The sequence below is a fragment of the Schistocerca cancellata genome, chromosome 2 (genome assembly GCF_023864275.1).
Source record: "Schistocerca cancellata isolate TAMUIC-IGC-003103 chromosome 2, iqSchCanc2.1, whole genome shotgun sequence".
NCBI lineage: Eukaryota > Metazoa > Arthropoda > Insecta > Orthoptera > Acrididae > Schistocerca > Schistocerca cancellata.
Window position 1 is genome coordinate 246543638 of NC_064627.1, and position 15129 is coordinate 246558766.

At 37.2% G+C, this 15129-nt stretch overlaps 1 protein-coding gene across 1 annotated transcript in view; it reads left to right on the plus strand.

Annotated features, from left to right (window-relative positions):
- The window catches only part of LOC126152796 (Down syndrome cell adhesion molecule-like protein Dscam2), a 189620-nt gene that overhangs the window by 35574 nt on the left and 138917 nt on the right, over positions 1-15129 (plus strand). The window contains exon 5 of the mRNA XM_049916029.1: positions 6664-6788. Coding sequence (XP_049771986.1) covers positions 6664-6788 — 125 coding nt within the window. The remainder of the gene's footprint in view (positions 1-6663; positions 6789-15129) is intronic.

Below are 15129 nucleotides of genomic sequence, written 5' to 3' on the forward strand. Positions count from 1 at the left end.
ACATTCCTATTGGCAAGGCAACTGATGTACTCATTACTCTCCTTTAACTGGTGACCTCATTGGGGCAGACATTATGTCCCAGACTTGGACTGTTTAGTTCTGGTTGAGTTGACTCATGACAGGCCCAAATTTGGCGAGGTCACTGGTTATATTGTTACTCAGGAAGACCACCTCCACTTGTCTGAAACACATGAATGGCTCATGGGGCCAAAATGGAGGCAGACTGCCCAATGTCTGCCCAATACTTGTCACTACTCCAGCAGTGTGACATTTCTGAGCTGGTCCTGGGTGTGTGGAGCCTCTGTATGTGGGCATGCCTGTAATTCGCTTTCAAGCCTCTGATTGTACACTAGCAGATCTTCTATAGTCTTTTGCAGTTCCTCTAAGGCTGCCATCTTGGTTTAGAGTCAAGTCCTCACACTAGGGAAAAGCAGACAATAAAGACAATTTGACAGAAAATAGATAAATGTTCAGAGTTGAAAGATTTTTCACATGTGACTGAGGGTGAACAAAGAATTGTTTGTTTGGTAACAAGATACTGTTCGCACACAAGGATGTCAGCTTGATTCCACTCATGATTCCACTTCACAGAGTTCATCACCACATGTTTACATTACAGATCTCATTGAGGTCACCAGTGAAGCAGGAACATGTAGGACTGCTGGTTAAAAGTTAATAGTGTGATGGGCCAGTTTTATTGCTGCACACACACTGTGCTCAGGGTGTAGGAAGTGGTGATGGTAATTGACAGAAAACCTGTTAGCGTAATGGTACATTTATTTGTGGCAAAGGAATATGCAATCAGTTGATAATGTTTTGTAATAATGAAAGTCTTTGCTCTTGCATTTGTGTGGTCACAGTAACGGGCTTTGCTCAAACGCTATTCCCAGGGAATATACACTACTCAGCGATTGATCACATTGTTTGATTGCATTACTAAAAGAAAAACAATGGACGCATGAGTCAACAAAACCAATAACCATCTTCCAACCCAAAAGCTACTGTGAACTTCACAGTTCCGATGTAAAAAGATGGACGAATGGATGGTGCTGTCTAAATAATCCCATATATGCTTTCAGGAGCTGACATTAAGCTCGGCCGATATGGTCCAAATCAATTAGAATCAGACTTGTCAAACAGTATTTACATTGTTCATTGCTTTATGTTGTGCACACCACCACCAAGATTTGGCTAAACAGTAAATCTGTGGGGGAGTCGGCAGATGCTGGCTGCTAGTTTGTACTGGCTGTAACAACAACTTGCACATTTCTCAGCAGCAGACACAACTTCAATATGTTGCAAGTGTCAGTATTTGCCAGAGCAGTCTTCTGTGCAGTTGTGAGTGCATTGTGTTGGAGCAATGTGAATTCGAATATGGGAAAATTGTTAATGCTTGTACAGTGGATGCTTCTGTAGTCAGGGGAGCTGAAGTGTTTGTGTTTCAAGAGGCACTGTATCATAGATTTGTACCAGTTACATGGAAAGCCAAAAAACATCACCCACTAACTCACAATTCAGTCAAAAGTGTGTGTTGAGTGATCATCACGAAATGTCATTGACATGGATTGTGACAGGAAATAAGAGGACAACAGCTGCAAAAGTCACCACAGAACAGAATGTCACACTCATGAACCCCATCAGCACAAAAAATGCATAATCCTTCATATACAGGGAACTACAGGATGAGCCGGAATTCTGAAACGTCCCATTAGTGATAGGAATTTCTGTAACAAGAAAACATAGTGCTGAGGTCATAAAACCTGGACTGTCAAACAATGGAAGAAAGTGGTTTGGGCATTTAGTCTTATTCCAGACTGTTTCCAACTTCTGCCCAAGTTTAAATCCCAAGAATGAAACATGTTGGGGTCAGTTATGATTTGGGCAATCATACTGTGGTATTCCATGGGGCCCACTGTTAGTAAAGTGCCAAGGTTTCTGTGACCATTTTGGCTGACTAGGACCATCTCACAGTACAGTGTTTGTTCCCTAGTGGTGGTAATGTGTTAAAAATGACATGGCCCCTGTTCACACTGCTGGTTTTATGAGCACAAGGATGTATTGTTGCATCTCCCGTGACCATCACAGCCACCAGATCTCAATGTTTTTGAGCATTTGTGGTCTACTTTAGACATAAGGATACATGACTGCTATCCGGATCCATCATCATTATTCGACTTGCCACTATTTTGCCGAAAGAGTGGTATAAGATTCCCCTGAAAAACATATAGGTCCTGTGGTTTCATTCTGAAAGGACTGTAAGCTGCTTTGAATGCCAACAGATTTCCTACACTGTATCAGGCACGGTAACGTGTGGTTTTTTGGTGTTGCAGAACATGTGCCAATTATCATAGTGATTAGCGTTATAGTCATCACATAACGTGATAGAGAGAAGCTGTAACAAATTTAGAATGTTGAAATGATGACAGCTACAGACATGAAGAACTTTCAGAGTAACACTGAGATAGGTTGGTGGCAGAAGGGCTTATCAATAAATTAGATACAACAGAGAAACTGCTATGCATCACCACCACCCAAAAAGATACCACAGCACTTTAACAACCTGCCGACTTGTGTGCAATTAATGAAGAAGGTCCTTTTATTTTATTTGTAGCAAGTAATGACAAAAATGTAGGCAGGCTGCACCCTGTGGCTATTGGAAAGCTCATTAGGTTGGAATATGAGTCATTATTTAAACCTGTAATTACATTATGGCTGCAGGGATAAAAACTGTTTAAACAAAGCAAGTTTTGATGCCTACATCACCAAGTTACTTACTACTAAACAATGCATTGTAAGCACTGTACACATATAGCTTATCAGTATGAAGAATTGCTAAATAAAATGGTGTATTGTCATGAGTCACTGCAGTTAGGCAATTTAGCAAATTCATAAACCCATATGGGGAAAACATAAGAAAGCTGTTACCAGTTTGTGTTTGGACATTCTGATCTGAGTGAGTCACACAATTCATTTATATTCCAGTGAGCATGACTGATGTGTAGACAGTGGCAAAAGTCTGCTGTGACGATTTTCACGAGACACTGAACTCCAGGTAGCCAAACAATGCAAGTAGGCGAACACAGTTTCACAGTTGCAAAGATAAAAAAGTCTCTGGATCTTCATAAGTGACAAGCTCAAGTAGGAACATCATATCAGAACATGTGAAGAAGCATGTAATATCATAAGAGCTACAACTGGAGCAAGGTTGCCTGCCAATCAACAAACAGCGATGACTCTATACTAGAGCCTGTTAATGACACGCTTTCATTATGGTTTCATGTGCTATGGATCAGCACCAGTGAGTCCACTGGAGCTCAACATTGTGTAGTAGAATTCCTGGCATGTAATTAATTACATGGCTATTATGATGACCTCAACGGATTCATAACTGGTTGAACCAAATTAGACACTGTTAAAACAGTGTGCAGCAATTTCCTTCTCTATTTATATTTTGAAGATATGTGTCTCTACATGATAAAATCTGAGCAGTGTATGTATTCTATGGCCAGAAAATATGTGGTAAATCAACAGCTTCCACCAGTAGTGGTCTAGATTAGATTGGGTTAGATTAGATTTACTTTCATTCCAATTGATCTGTTGTGAGGAGGTCCTCCAGGATGTAGAACATGTCAGAAAAACAATAATACATGACAAATATTTACAACTGAAAATGAACACTATATGAAAGAATCATTTTACAAACACTAATGCACTGAATTTAAAATCAAAAGGTTCTTTTTAATTTATAAGGTAATAAACATGCAGTAGAACTACTACTACAATACTTACTTACAATGAAGACATTACTGCAATAAAATGGTGCAGAAGTTATATATATTGACACACACACACCTTCACACACATCAGTTGGTTCTACTGAGAAATTCATCAATGGAGTAGAAGGAGTTGGCCACCAATAAATCCTTTAACCTTCTCTTAAACTGAATTTCATTGGTTGTTAAGCTTTTTATAGCTGCTGGCAAGTTATAGAAAATGTGTGTTCCTGTTTCTAGTATTGATTCCATTAATTGAGCTGTTGATTTGAAAAAGTGATATATTTTTAATGGTAAATTTCGTTAAGGAATGAATATATTGGGAAGTAGTAGTTAGAATCCATAGTTCCCTAAACAGGATTCTGCAGGATGAGTTCACACCACATGTAATGCTTACTGCACACTTTTGTGCCCAGAAAACTTCAGCTTGGCTTGATGAATTACCCCAAAAAATAATCCCATATAACATTAAGGAATGAAAGTAAGCATTCTATGCCAGCTTTTTCATTTTTATATCCCCTATGTCTAACAGAATTCGCATTGCAAATAGTTTGTGTAGATGCTTCAGCAGTTCTGTGGTGTGCTACTCCCAGTTGAATTTATTGTCAAGCTGTAATCCCAAGAATTTAACACTGTCCACTTCTTCTATCTGCTTGTCATCATATGTTAGGTATTTACTTGTGGGACACCCCTTACAAGTTCTGAAGTGCATGTAGTGTGTTTTTTCAAAGTTTAGTGACAAAAAATTGGCTAGGAACCAGTGATATATGTCCACAAATATTTTATTAGCCGATCTTTCTAAGACTACACTTGATTTGCTATTTATTGCAGTGTTTGTATCATTGGCAAACAGAACGAACTTGGCATCTGGTAATATTAGTAGAAGCAGAAATTACAGAAAAGGTTATGGATGGCTCCACTCATACTGATCTTATGTCAGATCATACAAAACCTTAACTCTGCAAACTGATATTAGGACATATTTAAGATTTCAAAACCACAATCTTAGCAACAAACTGTAACAACAACACAATTCCTCTGCCAGTATAATGGGATATGAGCCCACCCAACAAGGAGACATATACAAGCTAGATCCATCCTCAACCAAGGTGACAACTGAGCTGACTGCAGTACTAGAATCATTGATATGTACACAGACAATTTACTAATAGACAATGATCATAAAATCCAATGGTAAGTTAGCATGCAATTAATAAAAACCACCACATCAGTTGTACAAATTCAGCAGCCAACACATTCATTGAAATCATGTTCAATATGAAGATAAAACATTGATAAATTATGATAGTTTGGATGAAATGCCACTTTGGAGTCCCTTGTAGTGAAAAGATAGACAACTTTGCTAAATAAAGATCTGCAAATGCCACTCTTAAATGTGTGTGAAGACTGGGATTCCTATTCTCAGAAAGTGACAGTAACCTGGCGAGACAAATGAGAAACAACTTCTAAAATTAAAGGTAGCTGTTATGCATTAATTCATCCAATACTTTCAACAGTACCATGGTTTCATAAGATAAAAACATCAAGAAGTTGTACAATAGCTATTGCAAGACTGAAGTTTAATCATCGGAACTTCCAGAAACTCCTTCACAACATCAACTTTAGTACCACATTATTTTACATTGTGATAGAAATAGGAGCATTTAAAAATGTCTAAATGTAAATTCAAACAAATTGACCATCAGTACCTAATGAATCCCAAAATCTTATTAGCTATTAATAATATCCCAACATACAAACTATTGTACAAGTTTCTGATCAACACATACATCTTATTACAGGAAACTAATTACTGAACTAATGAAACTTACTTTGTCCATTCATCATATGCAACATCTTTAAAAGGAGAACAATATAACTGATCCTATAATTTTAGACAGATTTATACTCTGTCATAAACACAGATTGAGATGAAAAATACATATAGTTGAGATGGAATATAAAAAAGATGTATTGGTTTGTACTTTCCTGTTAGTCAACGTACCCATGTGTCCTGTGTCATATCCATCAGTTTAGTGACACTCTATTTTAAATACTGTATGTCAAAATTTGTATTCTATATTTTTTCTTCAAATCAGTTTCTACTGTATTAATGAATTTTCCCCATCTAAATTATTAATATGTTCCTTTTGAAGATAAGCATATATTTGGATATAACTGTGAAGTCAAGCCTATTGACAGATACAATTCTTGTCTCGTCATCCATGTTTTGATTTTGGTCAGCTGGGTGAATTACATTTTGTGAAATCTATGTAAGAGAACAGTGATGTATTGTCAGAAGTTTCAAATTTCATCTAAAGCAAACCAATTTTGTAAATTGTACAATATGTTGTATTTCATATATTTACTTATGCTAAGGTAAATAAAAGCCTTCCAGTACTTGAAGTACTATCACAAACATTATAATGATTTTCAATATGGCTTAAATAATTACAAGTAACATCTCAAAGTCATTGTTCAACTTTGTGGCGTAGCTCCAAAATAATTGATGATCTGCCATATGTACTCATATCTAAGCCTGCCCCTAAATTCTTTCCTTCTACTATCCCTTCAGCTATTATTTTCTGCAATGACTCATGTTGTATATGTGGCAAACCACGCTGTCTCTTTGCTTCATTATGTTCTGTATTAATTTTTTTCTTGTAGACTCCGTACAAGAATTATTTGTTCCTTACTCGATCAGGCTATCTGATTTTCCCCATTGAACATGTTTTGCAGCACATGATGAATCCATAATTCAGTCTGCACATGAACAGTACTCACCCGATTTTCAAAAGTTCAGTGAATGCTGATTTCCAAATATATCAGTCATGCAGGTACAGTCTTAACTGATTTATGTATTAATTTATGAATCTGATTGTTTTAACAGGGTTCTCAGTAATGGCAGCCTTTGGATTGAGAATGTTTTGCCAGAAGACAAAGGCTATTATTCATGTGAGGCAAAAAATGAAATTGGAATGGCACTGAATAAAATTATTTATGTTACTGTGCATGGTAAGTATATAAAACTGTTAACATTCCCTATCAGTTTCTCCAATATTTCTTCATAACAAACTTAAATTCATTATTACTTAAAACTTCTGTTTTGTGAAAAAGATAAAGTATGAAACCTAAACAGCCAACCTCAAATTGCTGGCATTTGCTACTTTGGTGACAGCATTAGTAGGCTAATGGACACTTGTAACAACTAAAACTTTGTAAAATGCCGTTAGTTTCTCACCAAAAATGCTAGGGAATTAGTAACTCAAGTTGGCCTAGAAATCTAAAGACTGTCTGATGTCTAACAGATTGTTTGTATGTACATTTTCCAAAATTTACTGGTATAATTAGTTATTTATAAAATAATTTGTGTATCAAAGTAGCTCACACATGAAACCAAATTATGAAAAATACATTAAGTCACATTATGTTCTACATGAAACTTTTGTTCCTGTAGTAACACTGTTCACGTTTACGTAGCACTTCACTTAGCATAGACCGGGACTGAGTCCTAGGCAGGCCCGATGTTAACTGACTGGGCACGGCCCGTGCTGCCTGAGTTGTTGTTGTTGTTGTTACGCCGGCAGAGGTCGCGTCAGAATTCTCGTGTGCCCTCTGGTGGGCGGGACTGTACTTGCAGCAACTACCGTCCGTGACGCGCCATGCCGATGTGCGCCTCCCGCGATCTGTCTGGTGGCTACTGCAGTTCCAGTTCTATTACCTGCTCTTGTACCTTCCTCTCCCCTGTCCATTGTCCACTCCCAACAGCATCTTGTTAGTCACCAGTCAATCATGAGATTAGAGCTTGGATTAGATTTACTTTCATTCCAATTGATCTGTAGTGAAGAGGTCCTCCAGGACATAGAACTTGTCAGAAAAACGATAATACATGACACATACATACAACTAAAACAAATAATCTAATGTACCTTCCACAGATCCCAGGTGGAATGATTGCCTTTAAAAAAAATGAACACTATATGAAAGGATCATTTTACAGGTTTTACAACACTTATTTACTAAGATCACATTAATGCACTGAATACACACACATACACACACACACACACACACATACTCACACACACACACACACACACACACACACACAAATTCATCAGTGGAGTAGGAGTTGGCCACCAATAAATCCTTTAGGCTTCTCTTAAACTGAATTTCATTGGTTGTTAAGCTTTTTATGGCTGCTGCCAAGTTATTGAAAATGTTTGTTGCTGAATAATGCACAACTTTTTGTACAAGAGTAAGTGACTTTAAATCCTTGTGAAGGTTATTCTTATTTCTAGTATTGATTCCATGAACTGAGTTGTTGATTTAAAAAAGTGATACGTTTTTAATGACAAATTTCATTAAGGAATAAATATACTGGGAAGCAGTAGTTAGTATCCCATGTTCCCTAAACAGGCCTCTGCAGGATGTTCCTGAGTTAACATCACATATAACTCTTATTGCACATTTTTGTGCCCAGAAAACTTAAGCTTGGCTTGATGAATTACCCCAAAAAAGAATCCCATAAGACATAATGGAGTGAAAGTAAGCACAGTATGCCAGCTTTTTCATTTTTATATCCCCTCTGTCTGACAGAATTCATGTTGCAAATAGAGTTTGTGTAGATGCTTCAGCAGTTTTGTGGTGTGCTCCTCCCAGTTGAACTTATTATCAAGCTGTAAGCCCAAGAATTTAACACTGTCCACTTCTTCTATCTGCCTGTCATCATATGTTAGGTATTTACTTGTGGGACACCCCTTACAAGTTCTGAACTGCATGTACTGTGCTTTTTCAAAGTTTAGTGACAAAAAATTGGCTAGGAACCAGTAGTTATTATATTTTTTTAGCCAGGCTTTCTGAGACTATGCTTGATTTGCTATTTATTGCAATGTTTGTATCATCAGCAAACAAAACAAACTTGGCATCTGGTAATGTTACTGAGGAAAGGTCATTGATATACACAAGAAAAAGTAGGGGCCCTAAGATGGAACCTTGTGGCACCCCACATGTAAGTAGTTCCCAGTTGGATGACAGCTTAATACATGTCTCTTTCCTAATAACACCCTTTGCTTACTGCCAGAGATATAATATTTGAACCATTTTGCAGCCTTTCCTGTTATACCATAATATTCTAATTTACTTAAAAGAATATTGTGATTTACGCAGTCAAATGCTTTTGACAGATCACAAAGTATACCAGTTGCCTGCAATTTTTTGTCTAACAAATGAAATACATTTTCAGTGTAAGGGTAGATAGCCTTCTCAGTATCAGAACCCTGTAGAAATCCAAACTGCGACTTTGACAGTATGTTATTTGTGATAAGATGGTTATAAAGCTGATTGTACATTACCTTTTTTCAAAATTTTTGAGAATGCTTGCAAAAATGAAATTGGATGGAAATTTGACATTATCTCTTTATCTCCATTCTTAAACAGTGGCTTAACTTCAGCCTATTTCAACCATTCAGGAAATATTCCACTGATAAACGGTTGGTTACACAGATAGCTTAATGTGTTACTTAATGCAGAATCACATTATTTCATTAACTTTGTTGATATTTCATCATACGCACTAGATGTTTTTGATTTTAAAAATTTTATGATGGACATTACTTCTGCTGGGGTAGTGAGGGTCAAATTCAAATTATGGGAGTTACTTGAAATGTCTGGTCTGAGGTATTCCATGGCAGCATCTACAGAACCTGACACCCCATCTTTTCAGTAAAGGCTGTAAAATGTTTGTTAAAGAGTTCTGCAACACTATACACATCTGTCACCAATGTATCATTTACTTTTAATGCTATTTGCCCTTCTTCATGTCTGGTTCTACCGATCTCCTCCTTCATTATATCCCGTATTGTCTTTGTTTTGCTATTTGATATGACTATCTTTTCCTTGTAATATATGTGCTTTGATGTCCGTAGTACAGTCTTTAATATTTTGCAGTATTTCTTGTATTGTAGTATATCATCAATATCAGAACTGTTTCGGATTGACAGATACAATTTTGTTTTTATTTTACAAGATACCTCTATTCCTTGAGCAATCAATGCCTTCTTTGTAGACTTTGCTCTAACCTTGGTTAGTTTTGGAGGAAAACAGTGTTCAGAAAAGGTTGTTGTTGTTGTGGTCTTCAGTCCAGAGACTGGTTTGATGCAGCTTTCCATGCTACTCTATCCTGTGCAAGCTTTTTCATCTCCCAGTACCTACTGCAACCTACATCCTTCTGTATCTGTTTAGTGTATTCATCTCTTGGTCTCCCTCTATGGTTTTTACCCTCCACGCTGCCTTCCAATACTAAATTGGTGATCCCTTGATGCCTCAGAACATCTCCTACCGACCGATCCCTTCTTCTAATCAAGTTGTTCCACAAACTTCTCTTCTCCCCAATCCTATTCAATACCTCCTCATTAGTTATATGATCTACCCATCTAATCTTCAGCATTCCTCTGTAGCACCACATTTTGAAAGCTTCTATTCTCTTCTTGTCCAAACTAGTTATCATCCATGTTTCACTTCTATACATGGCTACACTCCATACAAAATACTTTCAGAAACGACTTCCTGACACAAATCTATACTCAATGTTAACAAATTTCTCTTCTTCAGAAACGCTCTCTTTGCCATTGCCAGTCTACATTTTATATCCTCTCTACTTCGACCATCATCAGTTATTTTGCTCTCCAAATAGCAAAACTCCTTTACTACTTTAAGTGTCTCATTTCCTAAGCAATTTATTAGGAAAAGTGTTTTCATTCATGCCATGAGCACTGTAAACATCACTCCAGTGAATGTCTCAGAGGAGTGTCCTAAAATAATCAATTTTTGGCTTATTGATTACTGTCTTGAGTTCAGATTTAACAGATTTTATATACTGTTCAGTATTAACATTTAACAAAAGGAGCTGCATTTCATGGTCTTAGAGGCCATTGACTATTGGTTTAGTAATACAAGAGGTGCTATCCAAAATTTTCGGGACTGGTGCTGCCATCTGTTGAAAACCTTACCTTTGGACTAATGTTCACCATCACCCTCGAAGTAGTTCCCATCTGCATGTATACACCAGTCCCAGCACTTCTGCCACTGGTCAAACGTTTTCTGGAAGTCCTGTTCTTTAAAGGGTATTTATCACTGCCAGCAATGCTTCTTGAATTCTCTCTAGAGTGTTGAACCAACGACCTTTCATCTTGAGTTTCAGTTTTGGGAATAGCGAGAAGTTGCAAGGTCCCATTTCTGGTGAGTATGGTTGGTGGGGTACAACCGTCATGTTGTTTTTTGCCAGAAAGGTGATGGTGAGCAAGGACATGTGACAGGACGCATTGTTGTGATGCAGCAACCAGTTCCCTTGACGGCAAAGTTCGGGCAGTTGTTGCCGCACGTTTTCATGGAGCCATCGCAAAATGTCACAGTAGTATGTGAAATTCACTGTTTGGTTGGGTGGCACGAATTTTTTGTGCACAATATCTGGCGTTGTGCGGCTAACGGGCCTTCCAGAGTGAGCATCATCTTCAGCATCTGTATGGCCAGCCCTTAACCGAGCATGCCACTCAAACACACGCTCATGGCTCATGCTCTGTCCCTGAAACTCTTGTTGAATCATTGCAAGGGTCTCCATAGCACTTTTCTGAAGATTCACATAGAATTTGATATACGCGCTGTTCTGTTCACTGATCCATCATAAAATTGTCACATACCAAACATAGAGTATTACAGAAATCACTGTGGAGACGCAACATGTCATTCCAGCTGAATGTCACTCCGCACACTGACTCATCAAATATGCATCTCTCGACTCCTAGTGGTGCAAAGATCTACTACTCCTACTCTCCAGATGGCAGCACCAGTCCACAAAATTTTGGATTCCACTTCGTAATTTTGTTCATTGGACTTTTCTGTAAAGCTATTATCAGTGGCTGTTTGCGAGCAACTGCCTACCCTAGTTGGGAACTATACAGTGCAAATTAAGTTGAATGATAGTGTTACTAACTCAAATAAGTTCTTATTGGGAGAGTCTTTAAGGAAATCTACATTGAAGTCACCAGCAACCGCTATTTCTTTGTATTTGGTTGCTAACTGGGCCAGTACAGCTTCAAGATGGCTTATGAACAGATTATAGTTACCTGCAAGTGCTTGATATACAATTAATATTATGAAGGATTTTTTATGATATTCTGCTTCTGTTGCACATGATTCCATATGCTGTTCCAAGCAAAATTTATGAATGTCTCTGTTCTTAAATTTGTGACAGTTCCTGATGAATGTGGCAACTCCTCCTTTCCCCATTTCTGCTCTACAAATATGAGATGCTAACTTAAATCCTGTAACACTTAATAGTTCTATACCAGTGGTCAAATGATGTTAAGAGAGGCATTTATGTCAGCTGGGTTTGAGGTTTCTACTTCATCTATGCAGATAATTAATTCATTAATTGTATTTCTCAGTCCTCAAATATTTTGATGCAATAAAGATAGCTGACATTTCACATTAACTGATTGTTGAAAATTCTTATCCAACAGTTGTTTATGCTGATGTAATAAGCTAGAATTACGTTTTTTGATTTGTTAGTTCATCATGTTGTGCTGCCCTCCAGCGACAGGAATGAGAGTCATCCATGCGCAATTTATGAACACCTTGTTTTGTCTCACTTACCCCTTTACTTTTTCAGTTGTCATGCTCTGGATCACTTGTGGAAATACTCACTCCAGTGGCTCCTCTCCATTTACACTTTTCCAATAGCTTGATTCAAATTTTACGCTGACACTTCAAATAACATCACATGTGTTAAGCATCTTCATACCATCTGTAAAGTGTCACACCCAGGCAAAATTTACACATAAATAAAGTCACTGAAGAAAGAAATAACTTTAATTACATGAACAGCTTTAAGACTGACATCTTCCCAGTTACATGAAAATGCCTTGCCCTATACTCACACCATTACAACCACAATCTATATTTACAAAACAGTTCATCATAAAATCTGTTCCTAAAATTATGTTTACTTTTAGTTCTAGTACCACAAAGAATTCAACTTCTGTCTCCTTTCCTTGTACTACAACTGTAATTTTTGCCCCTTCAGTTCTAACCCAATCACAGGCATGACTCTTAGTTTTCTTTCTACACACAGAAAATCAAATAACACTAACAGTAGTGTCCAAAAGGTTCTTCTTCATTTCCATTTACTTCTACTTCAATTACAAAGGTTGAATAGGCTCTTACTTTCCTTCTTCTTCATCATCATCAAGCATAAAACCATCAATGAAAAAATGGAAACTCCAAATAGGAACATGAATAATGTAGGAAAAGATAGATTGCTACTTACTGTAGAGATGACATGTTAAGTTGCAGACAGGTACATTTAAAACATTTACACATAAGCTTTCAGCCACAGCCTACATCAGAAAAAGAAAAACTCATCCCATGCATTTACACAAGCAAGTGCACATCATGCACACTTGACCACCAACTCGGGCAGCTCGAACCAGGATGCAACGGCCATTCTGGCCGGAACTGCTGGAGTTGGCAGTAATATGTGCATGAGTTGTGCTTGCTTGTGTGAATGAATGAGGTGTGTTTCTCTTTTTCTGTCAAAGGCTGTGGCCAAAACCTTACTTATCAAAACTAGACATGGTTGTCTCATTGGGAATTCTGCGCTCCTTCATTAAATAAAATATGGCGTTTCAGTCTTCGATCGCTATTCTTTATTTTCAATTACCGGTTTTGGGCTAGCTGCCCATCTTCAGATCTGTTAGACAATGTTAAAAATGTAATTAATAAGAGAGATACAGTTAGTGATAAAAATATCTTAGTTTACAAAAATAAATTTTGGAACGTGTTAAATGCCAACATACCATGTGTTGTAGTTACAGAGTAACTTGTGCGTACAGAACACACAGTTCACTGTCATAAGTAAAGTAAATTTCAATCTGTTAAAACATTATATCGCAGTATTTAAGAGTAACCTGATTGGTAACAGTAAAAAGTTCCCTCTACCTATAACAATTGTGCATCTGTTATTATTTCGCCGTATATATTAATGGCGAATATTCTTTTTAATAAAACAATTTTTAAGGTAATAACATACGAATAATCTTTTTGAGTGGACCATGAAACGAAAGATTTTTACATTAATTTAAAATTTCTTTATAAAGAAACATAAAATATAATTAAAATGTAGATATTCTTCCGAAAATGTGCGTTTGCTCTTCTTTGTTTTTGATTGGTGGTGAAGTGGATTTCCCTACGTCAGAAGGTATACAACGCCACGCCGAGTCGTCTTGTGCCGCGCCCAATTCACCTCGCCGTCAGTACGCTGAGGGCCGTTCTGCTGTAGCTGTTTCCTACTGGGGCGTGCTGTTGCATGTCTTAATCTATGTGCCATTTGCCCTTCGTTCTGAAATGCCACTGCGATGTTTTTTGGAAAGCATTTAGCAATTCTTTCCGACACACGCCCTTTGTATGTCAGGGTGACAAACTTCTTCTTAACTTTAATTTTCCTAGAATCGCTACTGATGCCCGCGGATTTGTTTTTGATCTTGTTAAACATACGTGTAACATCTTGTGTCCTGTATCCGTTAGCTGCTGCTACTTGCTTAATATATTTTTAAAGACCTGTTTTAGGCTTACTCTTGAATGCAACAGCACGCCCCAGTAGGAAACAGCTACAGCGGAACGGCCCTCAGCGTACTGACGGCGAGGTGAATTGGGCGCGGCACAAGACGACTCGGCGTGGCGTTGTATACCTTCTGACGTAGGGAAATCCACTTCACCACCAATCAAAAACAAAGAAGAGCAAACGCACATTTTCGGAAGAATATCTACATTTTAATTATATTTTATGTTTCTTTATAAAGAAATTTTAAATTAATGTAAAAATCTTTCGTTTCATGGTCTACTCAAAAAGATTATTCGTATGTTATTACCTTAAAAATTGTTTTATTAAAAAGAATATTTGCCTTTAATATATAATAACAGATGCACAATTGTTATAGGTAGAGGGCACTTTTTACTGTTACCAATCAGGTTACTCTTAAATACTGTGATATAATGTTTTAACAGATTGAAATTTACTTTACGTTCCAAAATTTATTTTTGTAAACTAAGATATTTTTATCACTAACTGTATCTCTCTTATTAATTACATTTTTAATATTGTCTAACAGATCTGAAGATGGGCAGCTAGCCTGAAACCGGTAATTGAAAATAAAGAATAGCGATCGAAGACTGAAACGCCATATTTTATTTAAAACCTTACTTGTAAGTGTCTTTTACTTGTGCCTGTCTGCAACTTAACATGGTATCTTTATGGTAAATAGCAATGTATCTTTTCATATATTGTTGATAAAATCATCAA